The 19,608-nt window shown below is 38.4% G+C and overlaps 1 protein-coding gene across 1 annotated transcript in view; it reads left to right on the top strand.

Moving 5' to 3' along the window:
* The first annotated feature begins 12,638 nt into the window (after window positions 1-12,638).
* The window catches only part of LOC142103820 (solute carrier family 13 member 1-like), a 29,477-nt gene continuing 22,507 nt past the window's right edge, over window positions 12,639-19,608 (top strand). The window contains 5 exon segments of the mRNA XM_075188052.1: window positions 12,639-12,657; window positions 12,660-12,826; window positions 16,876-17,004; window positions 17,239-17,375; window positions 19,022-19,197. Coding sequence (XP_075044153.1) covers window positions 12,654-12,657; window positions 12,660-12,826; window positions 16,876-17,004; window positions 17,239-17,375; window positions 19,022-19,197 — 613 coding nt within the window. The 5' untranslated portion in view covers window positions 12,639-12,653.

Here is a 19,608-nt window from a genome sequence, read left to right as displayed (position 1 = left end):
TATTGCCTTTTTATGAATTTTCCATTCATAGAGTAATTATACAGTTGGTATCTGTAAAGAATATAAACACAATATAAATACCTTTTATTTTTTTGAAAAGTATATATATACAAATGTAGCATGGATAGAGAGATAAATAATGATTGCAAAGATCACATGTTTCTTCTATCTTAATAAATAATTTTCATGTATTTAAAACTGCAAAAAAAAATACATTTCATGTTACTGTCATGGAGATTGTATTTATTTGTTTCTACACTGAAATAATTTAGTAAAATACAGTAAATACATAAATAAAATCCAAATAATCATATATACAGTTTTTATAGTTGTATAAAGTTATATATGAAAAATAACAAAATATATACTAGATAAAAAAAAAAGACTGCAAATGCAGTATGTATTTATATATTTTATTGACCAAAAAAATATATAGTAATACATTTTTCATTGTAAATCTGGCAGTACATAGTGAACACAAGTTTTCATAATTAATTGTTAATAAAAAAAATAAAAAGGGGCCATATAAGTTTTTATATATTGCTGAGTAAGCAAAAAGTTTACAACAGTATACATCAAATGCAAATTATTAAAATGTAATCTGATATATCAGGTTAACTAATATATATATCATGCCCAAATGTTATCACTTTATATTTAGCTTTGTAAACAAGCAAGTAAAATTGTTACAGTGATATATATATATATATATATATATATATATATATATAATGTATCAAATATACAATTTTGTATCTCTAGGTTTCAACATAGCTGAATAAAAAAAATATTTTTAATATACATATAATTACTTACTTTATTTACTTTATTGCTTTATTCCACATCTGAATGGGTAAATAAAAACAATTATTATCTTGGATACTTGGATACAAGATATTAGATTTAAATGATATATTGTAAAAAAGGAATACAAATTAACATTGCTCCGTACATCCAACCATGAATATGTTCTATATTATGAAATCCTGCTTTACATAAATATATAAAACAGATTGGGATAGTAGTATGGCTCAATAGATCTCAATGGCTTCTTACAATGTTATAATTAAATTTCTTCATAAGGTAATGGAGATTTAAAACATGCTCAATTACTTTTTTTTTTTTTAAATAAAAAAGTTGCATGCTATATTATTTTATAGTTGTAAAATGTACTTTATATAACAAATTAACTATATTCATTCATTTTAATATTGAATGTGAGTAGACATTAAAATAAAATGGGTTTGCTTTCACATATATATTTAGGGAAAAAAATTATTAAGACAGACCTTGTCCATGTACAGTCCATGGGAGTGGAGATAATTTGTAGGTAGAAATGCAAACAGCCTACTTGTACTTATCTTAACTCATGCACTAACAAAAGGTTTTCAAGGTTGTTTGAAATCCATCTCAAGACTACACACTTTTACCCTTTTGAACTCTTAGGGCTAAATTTACTAAGCTGCGGGTTTGAAAAAGTGGGGATGTTGCCTATAGCAACCAATCAGATTCTAGCTTTCATTTATTTAGTACCTTCTACAAAATGATAGCTAGAATCTGATTGGTTGCTATAGGCAACATCCCCACTTTTTCAAACCCGCAGCTTAGTAAATCTAGCCCTTAGAATGTCTTGAGAAAAAATGCAACTAACAGCATTGAAATGAGGTTTGTTTTTCCAACAATGGATTACAGGAGATTTAATAAAATAATTTATTTAGCTATTATTGTAGTCTCACACAAGTCTAGACAGTATAAAAATATCTGTCTGCAAAACAACAAAAGTTATATATAAAATCATCAAAAGATAAATGTTAAACTTTGACTGCTCTTTTAAAGGAGTTATAGTGTTAAAAAGACAAGAGGTAATTCAATCTGAAAATATAATACATAGAAAAATGTAAGTTTCACAAGGTACTAGATGTACAAATTTAATTATATATCTTTAAAAAAAAAAAAAAAAAAAGCCAACTATTGAGTTAGCGTAGAGCAAGGAGGTCTTGTCTTGTGTTTTAGTAAAGAAAGATAAAATTTATTTCCAATAATCATTTTAGAAGTGTTCATATGATATAAAAGATCTAAGTATGGATGTAGTTATATTCTAATAATATCAAACATAACCACGGATTATATAAAGGGTAGAGTGAACATATACACAAAGATCCCACAACAACAAACACAACAACAGTATTTATAAATTGAGGTACTCAGAGATTTTATGATATCTGGGAGATATTTATAGCACATGCGAGAGTGTATCTTCGAAAGTAGATTTTATTTACCAATACCATTTTCATGTTTGCAATAAAGAGATTTATAGACTATTGATCGATTCTATGTTTCATTACGTTTTTTCCTGGATTTCCTGGATGGGTGTGTAATGTTATAATATTTTTGATACCAAAAGGGGTGGATTTTAGATTTGTAGACGTTGCATGAAGGAGTGCGAAATTCATTGGAGATGTAATGGGTAGAGTACTGGTACAGAGAGCTTATAGAATAAAAAAGAGGATTATTACAAACTTAATGTAGGAGAAAAGAGTCCACCAAAATGTAATATAATGACAGTGTTCACTCTACTTCACCAGATGTCTTCTGGCAAGAACTTCAAAGTAAGGAATATAATACCTGCTACTGCTAACATTTTCTTCCTCATAGCTTCCATAGATTATTATTTTATTATTATTATTGTTTATTTATAAGGCGCCACAAGGTTTCCGTAGCGCCGTACACAGTACAAACAATGGACCGTACAGGGAATAACAGTACAAAACAATAAACGAGTAGTACCAAGACTTCAGAGGCTCCAGGCAAGGCAAATATATTGAAGTGGAGCAGAAGATAAGGTAGCGAGACAGGAGGGAGGAGGGCCCTTCTCATACGAGCTTACATCCTATAGGGAGGGTAGACAGACGGCAGGCACAAAGGGAGTCGGAGGAGGGGAGCAAGTGCTCCCCACTACTGAGGAGGAGCGAAGTGAAGAGAGTGAGGGTGGAGAGAGGGTTAGGTGGATCATTTATGATCATTTATCATCTGTCAAAGCTGGTTATACATCTTTGTCCAGTGGTCGAAGTGGAAATTTAAAAGTGCTGGTTTGGAAATTTGAAGTGAATGGCTTCCCCCAGAAGTTTTAGGGATTGTCATAGTATGAAATTAATTTTAGATGCTTTTTAACACTATATAAAATAATATGAAACATTTGAATGAATGAATGAATGAATGAATAAATGAAACATGAAGCTATTCCAGCTTATCTGATTCTACATTTGTTTATCAACATTGACATAAGTTTAATAATTATACAGACATTTTCATTGGTGATACCATCCATTTTGTTGTACATCAAGCCGAGTGCAAATGAATTAGTGGGGACAAGATCACTTATTGCATTCATATAAAAGATCTATCAACCTTCAAAGGTTGCAAATATAAATGTGACATTGAGATTTCTCACATGTCCCACCAAGTGATTTGTACAGCATTTTATTGCCTCTTTTCATCTTTTGATCATGATGTAATGTGGTTTTTTGGTATTTTACTTGGATGTTTTAATACAATATATTACTGTGTTTATCAACAGCTCACTGTGTTGGTATATATGATACTGCTTTCATACTGCCGTTTTGGCAATATCCCGGGTATATGATCGCGGGATATTGCCGGGGGACAGAGGGATCTGCCAGGGGTTTCCATGGCAACATCACAAAAAGATCTCTGATTGGCTCCTCTTGTGATATTTTTTTTTTTTTTTAACTCTAAAATTGTGACTGTGAGACCCGGGTTGAAAAACCCAGGTTGCACCATTCATATTGCGGGCTTCCCGGGGCAGACCCTGGAATTACCCCACCAAAAGACCTGGGTCTTATTCCCAGGTCATCAGACCCGGGAATTAGATCTGGGACCATTCATACTGCACCTTGAACCAGGTCGTATGGGTTTGCCCCGGCAAATACCCGGGTTTTTGGTGCAGTATGAATGGGGATTGTAAGCTAATTGAGCCATCTTCAGCGCTGTTCTTTTCTTCCTTTGTTCTTTACCTTTGGTAAATCAGTTGCTTGACACAGCCCCTTACAGCAGCAATTGTGGCTCATTTTAGTTTGCCAGTGGCTCCTTTAGGAATCTATTCTCATAGCCAATATATTATCTAGTTTACACCTATTTTTACATTAGGTTTTATAAGTAACAGGAGACTTTTAGATGTACAGTGCGCCATATGTTTTTAGAGGATTTTATTTATGTTGATTTCATAGTGTAGTCTCAGGATGGTGTAGATTTGTGACTTGCCCTGGTTCAAGAATCCAAGTTCCATAATGTGGACCTATCTTGAAAAATTTAACCGAAAAGCAAACAGTAACAGGGATGGTGGGGAACAAGTTAGGTCAGTAACTGGTAATCAGACAGGCACATAGACAGTAGTACAGAATAGCAACTTTACCTGTAGTTCAGACACAGTGATGTTCAATCAGCATATTTTAATTCCAGTGCCTGCTGATGTCAGCAGGTCCAGAGCCAACATTAGACATTACACTTAGGCTACAAAATGGTACACACAGGATAAGAGCAGGATGCAAGACCAAGCAATGCTGCTGCAAACAGCATTTTACAGTATGAACAGAAGTAGTATATGCATAAAGGTACATGCTGTGGTGTTACCCATGCGATATGCTTTATATGGTAGAAAGCAATCTGCAAAGAGTCTACAAATGCAAATCATTGGGACTGTCAGGCGCTGTACCCGCTTGGCTCCTGCTGCAGGGATGGACGTAACCTTTCTCAAATGCTGGCAGACGCTACTTGTGGGTGCACTAACGGGGCATGCGCACCCATTGCTAGGCAACGGGATAAGACTGTAGGATTCCCTACTGGCGGTCAGCTGTTGTATGATGTCACTTACCATTGGATATGTAATTGGGCTGCTTATTAAGGCAGACTGCTCTAGTACCAGAGTATTGGATCACTTTCCCTGCAGTCTGATTCTGGTTCAGTTCCCTGTGTGCTTTCAGTTCCACAGTACTCCACTGGTTTTGATATAGTCTATTGGATATCCTGGTTCTGACCTCTTCCTGTTCCTGACTTACCCATCTGCCACACAATTTTGGTTCTGTTTGGTTCTCCTGAGTTTGACCTCGGCTACCCTGACTAGTCTTCTGATTACCCTTCTGCACGACCTTTGCCCTTTCAGGTTCTGACCCAGTTTGTCCACTACTCTCTACTGGTGACTCCAGCTACCACGCTATCGTCTGCCTCTGAGGGCTGCAAGCTGCCCATCCCAGCTAAGACCAAACTTCCTTGTGGGGGTCCCTGATGAACCCCTGGGGAGAGTTAGAATCCGCACCTCTTTTCCCAGTAGTGTCAACAACTAGCCGGTAATACGTCCATTTCCAGGTGACATGTTACAGCGACCACCTGTATGTGCAGAATATATAGTCTAAAAATTTATTTCAGAAGTTGTTTTTACTGTGGCCTGGTATTCCCTTCTTATGCATTTTTTGAGAAAATGTATTACAGTTGTACTTGATTGTGATATGTAAATTTTTCCATATGCAAACGAATCTTAGGTGTCTTTAATGGTGCTCTTCATGAAACATGTACACAGCATAATCATCTATTAATAGAATGGACAACAATCTGCCTGCCTGTCATCTTCAAGGCTGCTGTAAAATTTCTGGCATATAGAGTGACTACAGTTTGCTAGTAACTAATGTTTGTGACGTACATATAAAGTAGTTTGTATAACTCATCATTCAATGTTATCCTGGCAGGGAAGTCAAGTGAAGGGAGATCAATGGAAGGTAATTCTGACAACTTATTGTCATTATATATTCATGTATGGCTCTTAAGTAACTACAAACCCTCTTACATACAGCACTCTAAACTATAATAAAAACATGGAAATCTAAGTTGATGACATGAAGCTTGGCTTCACCATAGTATTAAAGAGAGAATATACTCTAGTACATTTGTCCATCTTAAACTTGGCTGAATGTGTCACAGGAATATAATTACTAAAATAAGTTAAGGCTACATAGTGGTTGTATTGGACCTATATTAATTATTAATTAAACCAATTAGCTGTAATACAGAGACATTTCACATGACTATTCCATCTATAGACTCGGTGATTTGTGCTTAGCCTACTATGAGGTACTACAGACAGTCAATACTGATCTGTTTGTTGATAGATTGAGTTAATAGTCCTTTACCTTCCATTTATTGTGTATAATACAGGTTTACTTTCTCCCTCCGAAAAGCATGTGATCAACAGAAAATAACCCCTACACTACAAGAAATCATTACGCCCCCTGGGATGGGGTAGGGGTATTGTGATGCCCAGATCTCCCCCATCATAGCCTTAATAAAATCAAGCTACCCTCATTTGATGCTATCTGTTTTCTAGTTTTCAAAATGATATGCATTGCTATCCATATTATTCCTACACATTTTATGCATTTCATTCAAGAAAATGCAAAATATCAAAACATGCCTTATCATTTTCTATTGAAGAATTTATTATGAAAATACTTTGTTTTAGTTCATTTTCTGAAATTTCTATAAAAACTAAACAAAACACTTTTTAAGCCATTTTGGGTAGATTTTATTTGCTGTGTCAACAATAAACAAACTAATGGTATTTTCTGAAAAATCAAAGTCTTCTGAAAACAATAACAAGGCATAATTTATGTAGGTACTGCATAAACAAATTACTGATATTGATGATGGAATGTGACCAGCCCAAAAGTACCAAAATAGGTGATAAAAGTATCACAATCAGCAGTTTAAGCAAACAAATATACATTTTTATACTCTTATTAGAGTATGGTAGCTTTTAACATGCAAGAAAGGAAAACATTCCTCTAGGGAACTCATATGATACTACTGCAAAAAATAAAATTCTTCCTCGAGTACTTTTTAATTCCTTGTGCACAGTCTGATTTCTTAATAGCACAATTTACTTTATCATTCCTCCATTTGATCGTTTATGATCAATACATCAAATCCTACATATGTATTTTTTTAAACAATGTTTTCTTAAGAGCATCAAATATATTAAAACAGAAAACAGTTAAGCATCTTATGCAGAGGAGAAATGCAATCAACAAGCTATATGTTATAGTGTAATGTTTAATTAAAAAAGGAAGAAAACATTTTGATGCCTGAAAAATTGGAATGAAGGGATAGAGAGGGAATGAAATGGGTAGTGGTTAACTCTTGGACAGTGAATCGTGTTAAAGAATTATGAGCTTATAGTGAGCTTTCCTGCGGCGTGAGATGGAACTAGAAAAAGTGGTATTTTAACTTTAGACCAGAGAGCCCAGGTTTTCTAACAAGCAGATGAATTCATTAAGATACTAGTTATAAGCTGCATCTCCTAAATATACCAGACTTTTTTTTCCTGAAAGCAGCTATGGTTGATGGATTTTGATTTTTCCAAAAGCTTGTAGTTAGACTGGTGGTCGTATTTAACATATGTCTAATAAATTTGTTTAAATGTTTTAGAAGGTCAGGAAGAGGCAGAGGGATAAAAATGTATATGCATTTTCTTTAAATTAAATTGGCCACACCTGCCCATTTACCTGACCAATCCTATGCATCCAGGACCTCATTTCATTTTTTTCCCCCCAGTTATGCTTGTGAGGGTATCACTAGTTTTCATTAGATGATACAGAGATGATATGAGGTCTCTGGGTAAGCGACTGTTCAGACAGTGGTGCTCAAAAGAGTAAAGCTGGGTACACACTACAGAATTTTCCACCAACTTTTTATGCCGATCGATGTTCCGATCGCTCGGTCCATGGACTGGATACACACTAGCCTTGTTTAGGACGATAAAGGGCAGAGCGGACGTCCCTTTAGCGACAATTATAGCTCGATTCTTTTATTATGGCCTTTAAATGTTCAGTTGTCTGGTTTTCCAAAGGTGTCCATTAAGCTTATTCTGATTATAAAAAAAATAGAAACTTTTCTAAAGTACAGACAAATATTTCTGTTTATAATATCTATGGGGCTCTCCATGCAAAGGGTTCCTACTGGTAAAACCAGGGATGTGAGAGCAGACCCAGGAATTTGTACAATTAGTAACGTTAGCTGTTGCCGCATGTAGTTGATGAATTGTATTTTCAGTCCACACATTCTTGTGTTTCTGACCATAAGTCATTGCCAAATAATATAACAAAGTGGGTGTCATCTTCACACATTGAGAAGACTACTTCTCTGCAACTTAGGAAGTGTCACTACTTTATCGTGGCCCAGTACTTCCACTGGGGGATTGACTTGTTGCATGTGAATACTCTCCACAACCTCCCTTTTGTGCATTTTGAACCTTTTTACAACAGTATGCAGATCCAGGTGTATTTACTTTTACAGCTGAAGGAGAGGTCAATAGAACCTGGAGTGGTCTAACCCATCTAGGGTCCAGCTCTGAACCTTTTGATGTAGACAAATTCTCCAGGTTTCAGGGAGTTGCAGTTGTCTTCATTTGGTGAGAGGACAGAGTCTTTCACCTGTTGATGTAATTTGGAAAATTAATGTTGGAAGCTCTCTCATAGTTTATCACATGCTTGCCAACTTCTCCTCGTTGGCTTCAGGGAGATCCCGGGGGAGATGGGCATGCGGGGACGGGGCTTGACAAATCACATCATTTTAGCCCGCACCCTAAACGATTGTCACAATTTAGCCAAATACAGCAGGGGGGTGTCTAAGATGATGCTATATTTAATTTAAGCCCCGCCCGCCACTTATCTATTTTGGGGGCGAGAACCGGGAGGTTGCCCTGCTCTCCCGGGAGCCCAGGAGGTCTCCCAGAAATGTGGGAGTCTCCCAGACATTCCGGGAGAGTAGGCAACTATTCGTTAAAGAAAAGCAGCTAATGAATCTCTAGAGACTGAGATGTCTTTTACATTTTTGTCTCCATTACTGAAGTCATGTTGTCTTACCTGTCAGTCTTTGATTAAATCTTGGTCTCCATGAAAATGGCCACCTCCATAGGCATCAATACATGGACATAGGACACAATTTCTGAACTGTGTCATCATGTCACAGATGGCGAAGCCAACCACGTCTACTGGCTCAGCATGAGGAAGAATGCCAGACTCTTCAGGGAGTGAGGGAGATCACCCCTATTTCAGGGAGTCTCCCTGACGTTCAGGGAGAGTTGGCAAGTATGCTTTATCGGTACCTCATGTGCTATCTGTAATGTCATGTCCCTTGATGGCAGCTGTGGTAATTCTACTGTGGTGAGTCTCCCAAATAGTGTTTCATTGGGGGGATAATTTGGTTGGTGCCCTAGGGATAGTTCTTATTGAGAATAAGGCTAACAGTAAGACATCCGTCCATGGTAATCCTGTTTCCACTGCTTTGGGTGTGAGGGGGTTAGTTTGCAGTGCTTCACACATTAATCTCATAACCTGTCCAGTAAAATGTGTCCTCCTGTCCAGGGATATAATTTGCAGTAATCCTTACATTCTACACATCCAGAAAACAAATCTACACATACTCAAACATATGGTAAATTCCTTTCCTTAGGCAATTGAATCAAGTCATCAGGTATTACATCAATGAGACACTGGGCACGTGGGACATGCCCTGCAGCTACAAGGGCTACTGCTTTGACTGGTTTGGTTATTCTGCACACATGTATAACATGTTTTGCAAACAATTTATGCTACAAAAAAACCCCCCTGGAGCGAACATTTCATCACGCAGCAGATTATTACTTCTTTACCCCATGAGTGTATATATGCTTGTGTTTTGACTATACATTTATGCAGTCATTCCCAACTCCAGTCCTCAGGGACCCCTAACAGTACATGTTTTTCATATCTCTTTGCTGGAGCACAGGTGTATTCATTACTAACTGACACATTTTGAAAGATCCACAGGTGGTACTAATTATTTCACTTGTGACCTGGAAAACCTGCACTGTTAGGGGTCTCTGAGGACTGGAGTTGGGAAACAGTGCATTAATGTATCCCATCAATTACTATAGTGTAGCTGCTTTTACACTGGTGTGGTGTGGTATAGGTGTTTACCACACAGGCATCTATTTCTGGCCCCAAATTTGCTCCAGTGAGCTCAGTTCTATCTTCCCCTTTTTCCAGCACTTCACTAAGTTATACAGGGCAAATTTGGTACCACATGTGGATGGACAAATTACAGTGAACTGGTTGTTCGGGTAACGGATGAAGCAACCAGATTTCAAGACAAAACATGTGTGATTACACTTCTGGGTTGACCCCCCGATTCCAGAAATGGGGGGGTCATCGTTCAATCTGTGCCTCCGTTATGAGATCAAATTCTGATTGCGTTTAATTAGCATTTTGGAGCCCACAATGCAATGGTCACGTCATTATACATGGAACACTCATAAGCACACTAAAAACAGAACGTGTTGGATTCTAAAACACTAAACTGAGTGTAATGTGTCTGAAATGCAAGATGTGAATGACAACATCTTAGTATCAACGCATTTCTTGCATTATCTAACGCATGAAAAGCTTATTATAGAAGAATTCTGTTCTTCTCTATTCTTGACTAATCACACAAACTATTATAATTACAATTAAAAAGAGTACCTGTCATTTTGGCCTCTCCCTACCTATCAAAGGGTTACAGCTTCTCCCGGCGAATCTCAGAATGGTGATAGCAAGGGGGTATTAACAGAAAAAAATCCTTTATTTAAATAAAGCATTTTTTCATTTATTTTTAAACATTTCCTTTATTTTATTATTTTTATGAAAGTGGAACTGAAAACTTCCAGTTCCACTGCGTATGTGTGAACAAAGTCTGGTCACGCCAGGGGCAAACCCAGGTTTTGTAAAGGGGGGTTTCCACATCATGCCGGCAGTGGGCGTGACCAGCATGCATATGGGCGGGGCTATAATTTTAGACAGTGCTTGGCTGCTCTCCATCTCTTCCTATCCCCATAATATACATGGGCAATGCTATGTGGACTACTGTTAGGTGCACGCAGCTCTCCCTTTTCAAGCAGAGCTGTGTGAAGCGGAGGCAGGGTCCAGCCACCTCAATTATACAGTGCCCCAGGCTTGGAGGGGGTTTCCAGGCACTTGGAACCCCCCTCCCCCCCCGGTTTGCCTATGCACGCATGCGCAGATGCATGCAGGACAAGCTGGTGAAGCATTTGTGAGCTATTGGTTATATACTATTCAGTACCATTCAAAGTCACAGCCTGATTGTAAAGCGCTACGGAATCTGCTGGCGCTATATAAATAAATGTTGATGATGATGAGGTGATGACTGCATATTCGAACACAAATACTCATATTTAGGTGTCTATTTACTGTTTTCCATTGAAATCCTTGCATTTAACAACACAAGGATTTCAATGGATAGCCTAGAATAGATACTTTACTACATATGGCTGCTATTATTGAACTAAATATTGGTTTACATCTAATTGGTGACACTGTGCACTATTATTATTATTACCATTTATTTATATAGCGCCACTGATTCCGCAGCGCTGCACAGAGAACTCACTCACATCCAGGGGCGGGCTGGGCCGAGGGGCAGGGGGGCATAGCCCCCCGGGCCGCTCAGTGTAACTGCTGTTTGGGCCGCCCCATGGATGCAATATTACCTGATGAGGGATGTGTGGCGGTGAGTATGAAAATATTAGCAGCGGCGCACAGGCGGTGATGTGGCCGCGTCATCAATGACGCGGCCGCATCGAGTGTCATGTGATGTGGCTGCCTGTGCGCCCCCCGGGCTGAAATTTGCCAGCCCGCGCCTGCTCACATCAGTCCCTGCCCCATTGGAGCTTACAGTCTAAATTCCCTAATATACACACACACACACACACACACACACACACACAGACAGAGACAGACAAGGGTCATTTTTGTTAGCCGCCAATTAACCTACCAGTATATTTTTGGACACTAGTCTTCCTATAGAAACATAATCAGCATTCTGTCCTGTGCCAAAAGAAATATTTTTTGCTCATTACATCTTTGTGTAATAAGTTGTCAACCCAATGAAGGAGATAATACCCTCCACATAAGCCTGCTGCCCTAACCATATAGCTCTAGAACTCCCTCAAATATTCTAACTACCATAGTAACTTCTGATGCCTTTCACTTCTGAGCAGTGAGAACATCCTTTGCTGCCCTATAGTCATCCAGACGTCTGCTGAATTGCATATGACCACATAAAGAGAATGTCAGACTGAACTCACAGTGACTAATACATTTCCACCTATCAGATGGGCTTATGCACAATGCAGCATTTTGAAGAGCAGAGGGTATATGGGGAGGAAGGGAGCCCCAGGCATATATAGGGTGATCCCCCAGCATGGTAGGCTGCTGCTAGGGGGGGGTTGGTGGGTTTGGCAGTGACGTGGCACCGTCTGAGGAGGACTGTGCATTGATATGCAGGACTCCTTTGTTAGTAACAGACAGGCTGCTGTGTGTGCAGAGCAGGCAGCCTGCCCTCTCTCTCTCCTTTTTGGCTAAGGGCTTGAATGCCGGCCCATCGCGTGGGGGGAGGGTCCGCAGCCCTCCCAGGCTCATTATTTCCCCTGCTTGTGATATAATGCATAGCACAGACATGCTGAGGTGAAGCGGAGAAAGGCTGCAGAGGAGGCTCATCCCCTGTATATATAACACTTCCAGTCCACTCTCCTTCCCCCCCCTGGATGCATGCTCCAGACCTGCCTCCTCTGGAGCATCCCATACCCATCTGGATCCCGGGACTCTTGTGTCTTCACATGGCAATGTCTTTATTGCAGCAGCTCTGGCAGCAGAAAGATGTCGTCATCACATTTGTATTACCTCTCCTGCTCCTTCCTCTGCCCCTGGTAGCACAGACCAAGGTAAATAACGCTGATGGGCATCTCCTCAGACACTGGCAGCAATGCACAAAACCCCATCTTCAACTTTGAAAGCCAAATAAGCAAAGCACCCCCTGTGTGTGTGTGTGTGTGTGTGATCATTAGGATAGGGGGCAGCTGAGGTTCCTGTAAGACACTAGGTATATGCCTGAATGAAATGTGTGTAAAATATTTAACCAATTCCTGAATAGGTTTTTTTTAAAATGTGCATGCAATGTTGTCAGATTTATATATGCTTTAAGTAGATTGTAAGCTCTTTGGGTTAATCACTTTTTTTTTTTTTTGTACTGAGTATCTATTTGTATTTATTTGAACTCATTCATTGCAGTTTCTTGCAAGCACAGTTTTGTTCCATGCAACTTGAATATTAAATATTATATATTAAATATTTATCACAGTGCGCATTGTAAACAAACCGCTACTACAGGCTACATGGGTAGTTTTTATTTTAAGCTGTGATTTTTTTTGGGGGGGGATGGGGGGGTTGACATAGACTCAGACATTTATATAAAAAATGTACTGTAACATGTACTTCAGAATTTGTCAATGTGGTAGTTACTGTCCCAAGTGTTGTTTTTGGTTGTCGGGTCTACAGTGGGTATTACTGATTTAACAATTGACGTTTAAAATCGCATATTGAAAATGTGCTTAATAGAGCTTAAAAACTCCTGTTTTCAGTTTTGTTTTTTCCTCCATATGAAAATGATAAAGTATTTGAAAGACTTTTATAAGTAGACGTAAAAGTGCACTTGTTCAACTAGTATCTTGATACAATGATGAATACCTGTGAGCACACCTGGGTTAGAGTAATTGCTATTGTTTACTTAGCATCAACATTCCACAAGGCTGTACAAAAGGAATGATATAAGTAAAACTTACTGTAAGACAGTTCATACAATAAAATCATGGGTCGTTGGACAGAGTAAAGAGGGCCCAGTTAGAAAGAACTTACATTCTGTAGGGTTTTGTCAAATTTATAGTTATAGTTTGATATCATAACTAGTTAGAATGTAATGTAACAGAAATAACCTTTTTTTTAAAAATCAGATATGGCTGATGGCATAAGCAAGTGATAAAGAACATGTGTTTTCACCTATAGTATACTCGTCGTTTATAACTTATTGTATATTACCCACAAATTACACTGATCATTTGTCCCAGAATTGCTTACTGTTCCTTTCTCCCCCAGACTGGTCACTGGCACAGTATGTAAATTAGAGAGGGAGACAGATTCAGCAGCTATTCTTGCTCTTTAAAAAGAAAGCACGCCCACTTTAGCTTTGGGAGAGAATGGAGATATAATTACAGTAGATTCTGTCTTTCAGACCCAGTTCCATGGCCAGATGTAAATTAAGTGGTTCAAAAATACTATGCGGATGTCTTGTCACGTTTTTTTGGGAATAAGTGCGAAATGCATTATATTATATTGTCCAATGACAGGATCTGATGCATTATCCATAGCTCATTTCATGATTTGCACGTATAGAGTAATCTTGTCTGTAGGGAATCTATGTATGCAGTAGAAAGTTTCACTGAACACAAGGAGAAGTCTGTTCTGAATTCTATGCCCCCAGTGTTCATAGACGTCACTTTAAAATCCTATATTGATACAAGTAGTGTGAAGGCCTCTGATTGAAACAGTGCTAAAATTAGCATGCAGAAAAAGTTAAAAAGCTGTGGTTTGACTTCCAGGAAGTTTGCTCGCTAATAGTTAGTGAGCGCTTAGATAAGACTTACATGCAATGCTTCATCAACGCTTTACAACGAAAAAAAAAAAGGTATAGCATTAACGGTCTGTAAGGCTCAGCTGACTTAAAACCTCTTTTTGTAATTTCAATCTGTGATTTACGTTAATTTCTTGGGTTTTACATGCTCTTCTGCCACTTTTACATTTTTTTCCCTTTCTATTTCCAATCTGTGCTTTTCACTCATGTTGTTTTATATCATCAGCTAGCCTTGTGTGAGTGTATGTGTGTCCGCTTTATGTTTTGCCACGACAAAAACAAAACAAACACATCTGTTCTCAATGATATAAAAGCTTGACTGTAAAGCACAGATTTATCAAAAGGTAATTCAGTATTATTAGTCAATAGTAACAAGTACCATCAAAATACCAGCAAAGTGTTAATGCATCAGCTAGACCACCCTTCCTGTTTTACAGGACAAGTCTTTGTGAAGTTGGTTTGTCTGCAAAACTGGTTGCTGGTATGTTAATGTTACTTTTATATACTTTATTCATTATTGATATTATTATTATCTTTTATTTATAAAACACCAGCATTTTACAAAACTCTAAACGCTTAGGACAGTGTTTTGTAAACGTACAGTGACAGATCAGAAGCTGAAGCTGATTGGAACATACCAGCTTACAGTCTAAGGTGCAGGAAATACCTAATGCCTATTGTAGCAATGGCAGCAGCAAGCTTGGTGGGTGAGTGTGGCTAGTTTTAGCCAGAGTTGGAGTAAGGATAGTGATTACGGGGGGAGAGGTAGAGGCTTCTTTGAAGAGAAGTTTGGTATTTGGGCACAGTTTTAAAATACTGATGTTTCAGGAGAGTCTGATAGATTGGGGAGCTGGGAGAGGATAAGTATGTAAAGTTATTGGAGGAACACCAAGAGGTATATTTACTAAACTGCGGGTTTGAAAAAGTGGAGATGTTACCTACAGCAACTAATCAGATTCTAGCTGTCATTTTGTAGACTGTACTAAATAATTGATAACTAGAATCTGATTGGTTGCTATAGGCAACATCTCCACTTTTTCAAACCCGCTGTTTAGTCAGTATACCCCAAGGAAGATTGGGAGAACATTTATGGATGGGTTAAGAGTTCTTAGGCTACAGTCAGCGCTTTCAGTTTTTATTCTGGAAGATTGGGAGACATGAGCAGTAGGTGAGGAATGATGAGCTGTTTAGGTGAGCCGGGTGGAATAGCTTCTTAGCGGAATGGGGAGAAAGATTGGGTTGCAGTAGTCAAGGTGGGAAATGCTCAGGGCATGGAGAGATGAATAAATAATGGTAATATCTTAAACAGATCCCCGTGCCATGAGTAAAATGATGTGCTCGATATGGGTTTTTATTTATGGATCCATGACTTGCTCATATACATCCTCACCATGTTAGTACACGCTAATGATTTCCTGAATGCTTGAGAGACCATGAAAGATGCTCGTTGCATTCATAGTCCGTCAAGTGTTGGGGAAAATTGTCAGTGTTTGTTAGAGAAATCGATGATCCCTATTCTCACAGCTGTTGGAGCTGCAGTGATAGCAGCTCAGGCTGGTCATATCCCTGGTGCAAAGTAAGTACATAAATATAATGCATAATTCGAGCTCAAATTGACAGTATTTTAGGAGATGATAAAGGTGGTATTCCAAATGAGAAAGTAAGCAGTACATTGAGGTGAAGTTTTTAATTTTGCAAATATGCATTTATGTCGTATTACAAAAACATAAATGTAAACGTTGGACAAAGTGTCTGCTAAAACAGACTATGAATATGTGGCCATAGTACATCACATAGAACCAGGCCTAGACTGGTCAGCACAGAGCTGGTTCCTCTAAGATGGGGATGGTAGAACCTTCAACAACCAATCACAAACAGTTTCTCACAATGGCTGGTTGTGATTGGCTGGCAGGAAGAAGAATTCCAATTACTCAAGGTTCTAGTAGGTTTTCAGCAAATACACTGACTACGCTGAATGTTTTTTTTTTTCTGTAATTACCCACCAGGAAAATAGAATTTGCCGGTGTCTATCACATACTATTTTAGAAGATCTGAAACCTGAAATACAAGTGGTTTTTTTTGTATAATGCCTTGAACTTCAGATAGATAATGAATGAAATGTTATTTTTATGCTAAAAATACCTCATTTCCTGTCCTCTTGCCCTACTTTCTGTGTGTTTACAAAAGCATTTATAGATTACATCACTGCTTTTAAACAAGGAATATTGTCCTTTTAAGATGTACTTGTCCCTCACATACAAGCTGCCTGTACTGTGGATATTGTACCAGTATTCTCTGTGTCCGCAGGAAGCAGCATGTGCGTATGTACTACTGGTCACCGCTACGTACTGGATCTCAGAGGCCATTCCACTGGGTGCTGCGGCCCTGGTTCCTGCATTTATGTTCCCACTGTTCGGCATCCTGAAATCGAGTGAGGTGTGTGTGATTTCTGGTTTTCCTCGTAATCATTGTCCTACATGTAAACATGGCCGGACTCTCGTCTGACCATGCTATTGCTTAGGAGCCAAATTAAAGCGTCCCAATAATATACAAAAAGCAGCATATATGTTTTTATTAGTCTAATATACACAATAAAAATAACATTAACACCTGTGTGTACGAGCCCTGAGGAGGTGTATAACAAACCTGCCTTTTTTTATTGTGTTACAGGTGGCGTCCGAGTACTTCAAAGACATCCACTTATTGCTGTTTGGTGTTGTTTGTCTGGCAACCTCAATCCAGAAGTGGAATTTACACAAGCGAATAGCACTTTGGATGGTGCTGTCTGTGGGAAGCCAGCCCACCTGGTAATATGCTCTCATCTGCCTGTAGCTTAAGTGCTCCCACTTGCTCTTACATGTTGCATCCAATTGACAATTAACCTCTGCACACTTTGATTTTGTTTACCCTGGTTCTAGCGTCCTAACAACACTTGTGTTTAAAAATGGCATTGTTTATTATAAAAAACCAGGTGTATCAGGTAAACATAAAGGGCCGGAGTCATTAAGGGAAGTAAGGCAAAAAAGGAGTAAATGTTCTTCAGGACAAACCATGTTACAATGCCAGGGGAGCAAATTAGTTTATTATTTTGCACATAAGTTAAATACTGTCTGTTTTCTCATCTAGCACAGAAATACTTGATAGCTTTATTTTTAAACTGAAATTTAAAGTTGATCTAGGACATGCCCTACCCCAACTATAAATCTGTCCCTACATTTTAAATCCCCCAGAACAGTTTACTTGCCCTTCCTTACTTTAACTTTGTTGTCAAGACTAAGGGCCTAATTCATTAAGGACCTTAACTTGAGAAACTTCTTATTTCAGTCTCCTGGACAAAACCATGTTACAATGCAAGGGGTGCAAATTAGTATTCTGTTTTGCACATAAGTTAAATACTGACTTTTTTCATGTAGCACACAAATACTTGATAGCTTATTTGTACACTGAAATTTAAAGTTGATATTTGTGTGCTACATGAAAACACAGTCAGTATTTAACTTATGTGCAAAACAGAATACTAATTTGCACCCCTTGCATTGTAACATGGTTTTGTCCAGGAGACTGAAATAAGAAATTTCTCAAGTTAAGATCCTTAATGAATCAGGCCCTTAAATGCTCACTTTAAAAATCTTACAATTTGTTTTGTGGCTATGAATCTTTAATTATAGATCCATATGACCAGTTCTGCACAGCTAGGAGCAAGGGTGTGTCACGTGGGTGTAACTGGGGAAAAAGTGATTTTCTGTGAACAAGACATCCGTCAGACCAGTGTCCTATTACAGAGTGATGTAATGGTCCAGATGTGTGGAATGCACCAACTTGTGTCATGACTTAGCGGGAGCTGCTCGCACGCAGCAGACTGGTTTCTGCTGTGTGGATTATCAGCTACTAGGAAATGCAGCTCACCAGTATTTATTTTATCGATCTTGTGTTAAATTGAGGGTAAAAAGTCTTTGACTCTCTTGTTAAATGAGAACCAGCAGCTGCAGAGAACAGAGTTACAGCTTTTCATTGACAACTGTTGTAGGTGAAACTAGGTATTTCTTTCCATTCACTAAAGTAGCAATAGTGCAATTTTAAAGGTAATTAAATAATGTATCAATACACTGTAAGAGTTTTTGCATGTATCAATTTCCATTGACATTATTGTTCTCCATTTAGACAAGTAGGTCTGTTTGATATACAGAGGTAAATGTATCAAGCTGCAAGTTTCTGGCAGGTTTGAAAAGTGGAGATGTTACCTATGGGCAACCAATCAGATTCAAAGCTGTCATTTTGTAGAATGTACAAAATAAATGATAGCTAGAATCTGATTAGTTGCTATAGGCAACCTCTCCAGTTTTCAACCTGCCGGAAACTCGCAGCTTGATACATTTACCCCACAGTATACTTTTGGTGTATATATTCCCTAACAAAATGTGCTGTTAATGCTGATTTTTCTTGTTTGTTCTAGGCTTTTACTGGGATTCATGAGCTGCACCTCTCTATTGTCCATGTGGTTAAGCAATACATCTACAGCCGCCATGGTGATGCCAATCGTGGATGCGGTGCTGTGCCAATTAAACAGTGCCACGCCTGAGGAGAGAGCCTTAACCGACACTAAACCAAGCCCAGCGCCAAATAATGAAGGTATACAGATCCACCTCAGCTAATCGTCTTATACCGCTTTCATACTGCCGCCCCGGCAATATCCCGGGTTTTTCAAGCCAGGTTTTTGCGGGGGCTCGGAGTGTCCCAGCTCAGAAACACCATTCATACTGCACCTCGGACCCGGGAATTTCCCGGGTTGACCCCATTCATACTGCACAAGTCTGTGCCCTGGCAATTTGTGGGAGTCATCACCAGAGCAGTTTTCATTGGCTGAAAACATTATTTTTTTTTGTAATAGTCTGCTTTTCTGCTCTTTTGTCCATAAAGATGTGTGAGTGTATCTTATAAGATATTTTAATTTTTATTGTTCCATTGTATCATTTGTAAACAATCAGACATTTCTTCAGTGTTTCCACCAATTCCGTTCTGTACTGCTCACCGCTCCGTACT

Source organism: Mixophyes fleayi, chromosome 10, assembly GCF_038048845.1.
Source record: "Mixophyes fleayi isolate aMixFle1 chromosome 10, aMixFle1.hap1, whole genome shotgun sequence".
Classification (NCBI taxonomy): domain Eukaryota; kingdom Metazoa; phylum Chordata; class Amphibia; order Anura; family Limnodynastidae; genus Mixophyes; species Mixophyes fleayi.
Note: the sequence above shows the minus strand (reverse complement) of the source record. Positions and strands in the feature narration are given on the sequence as shown.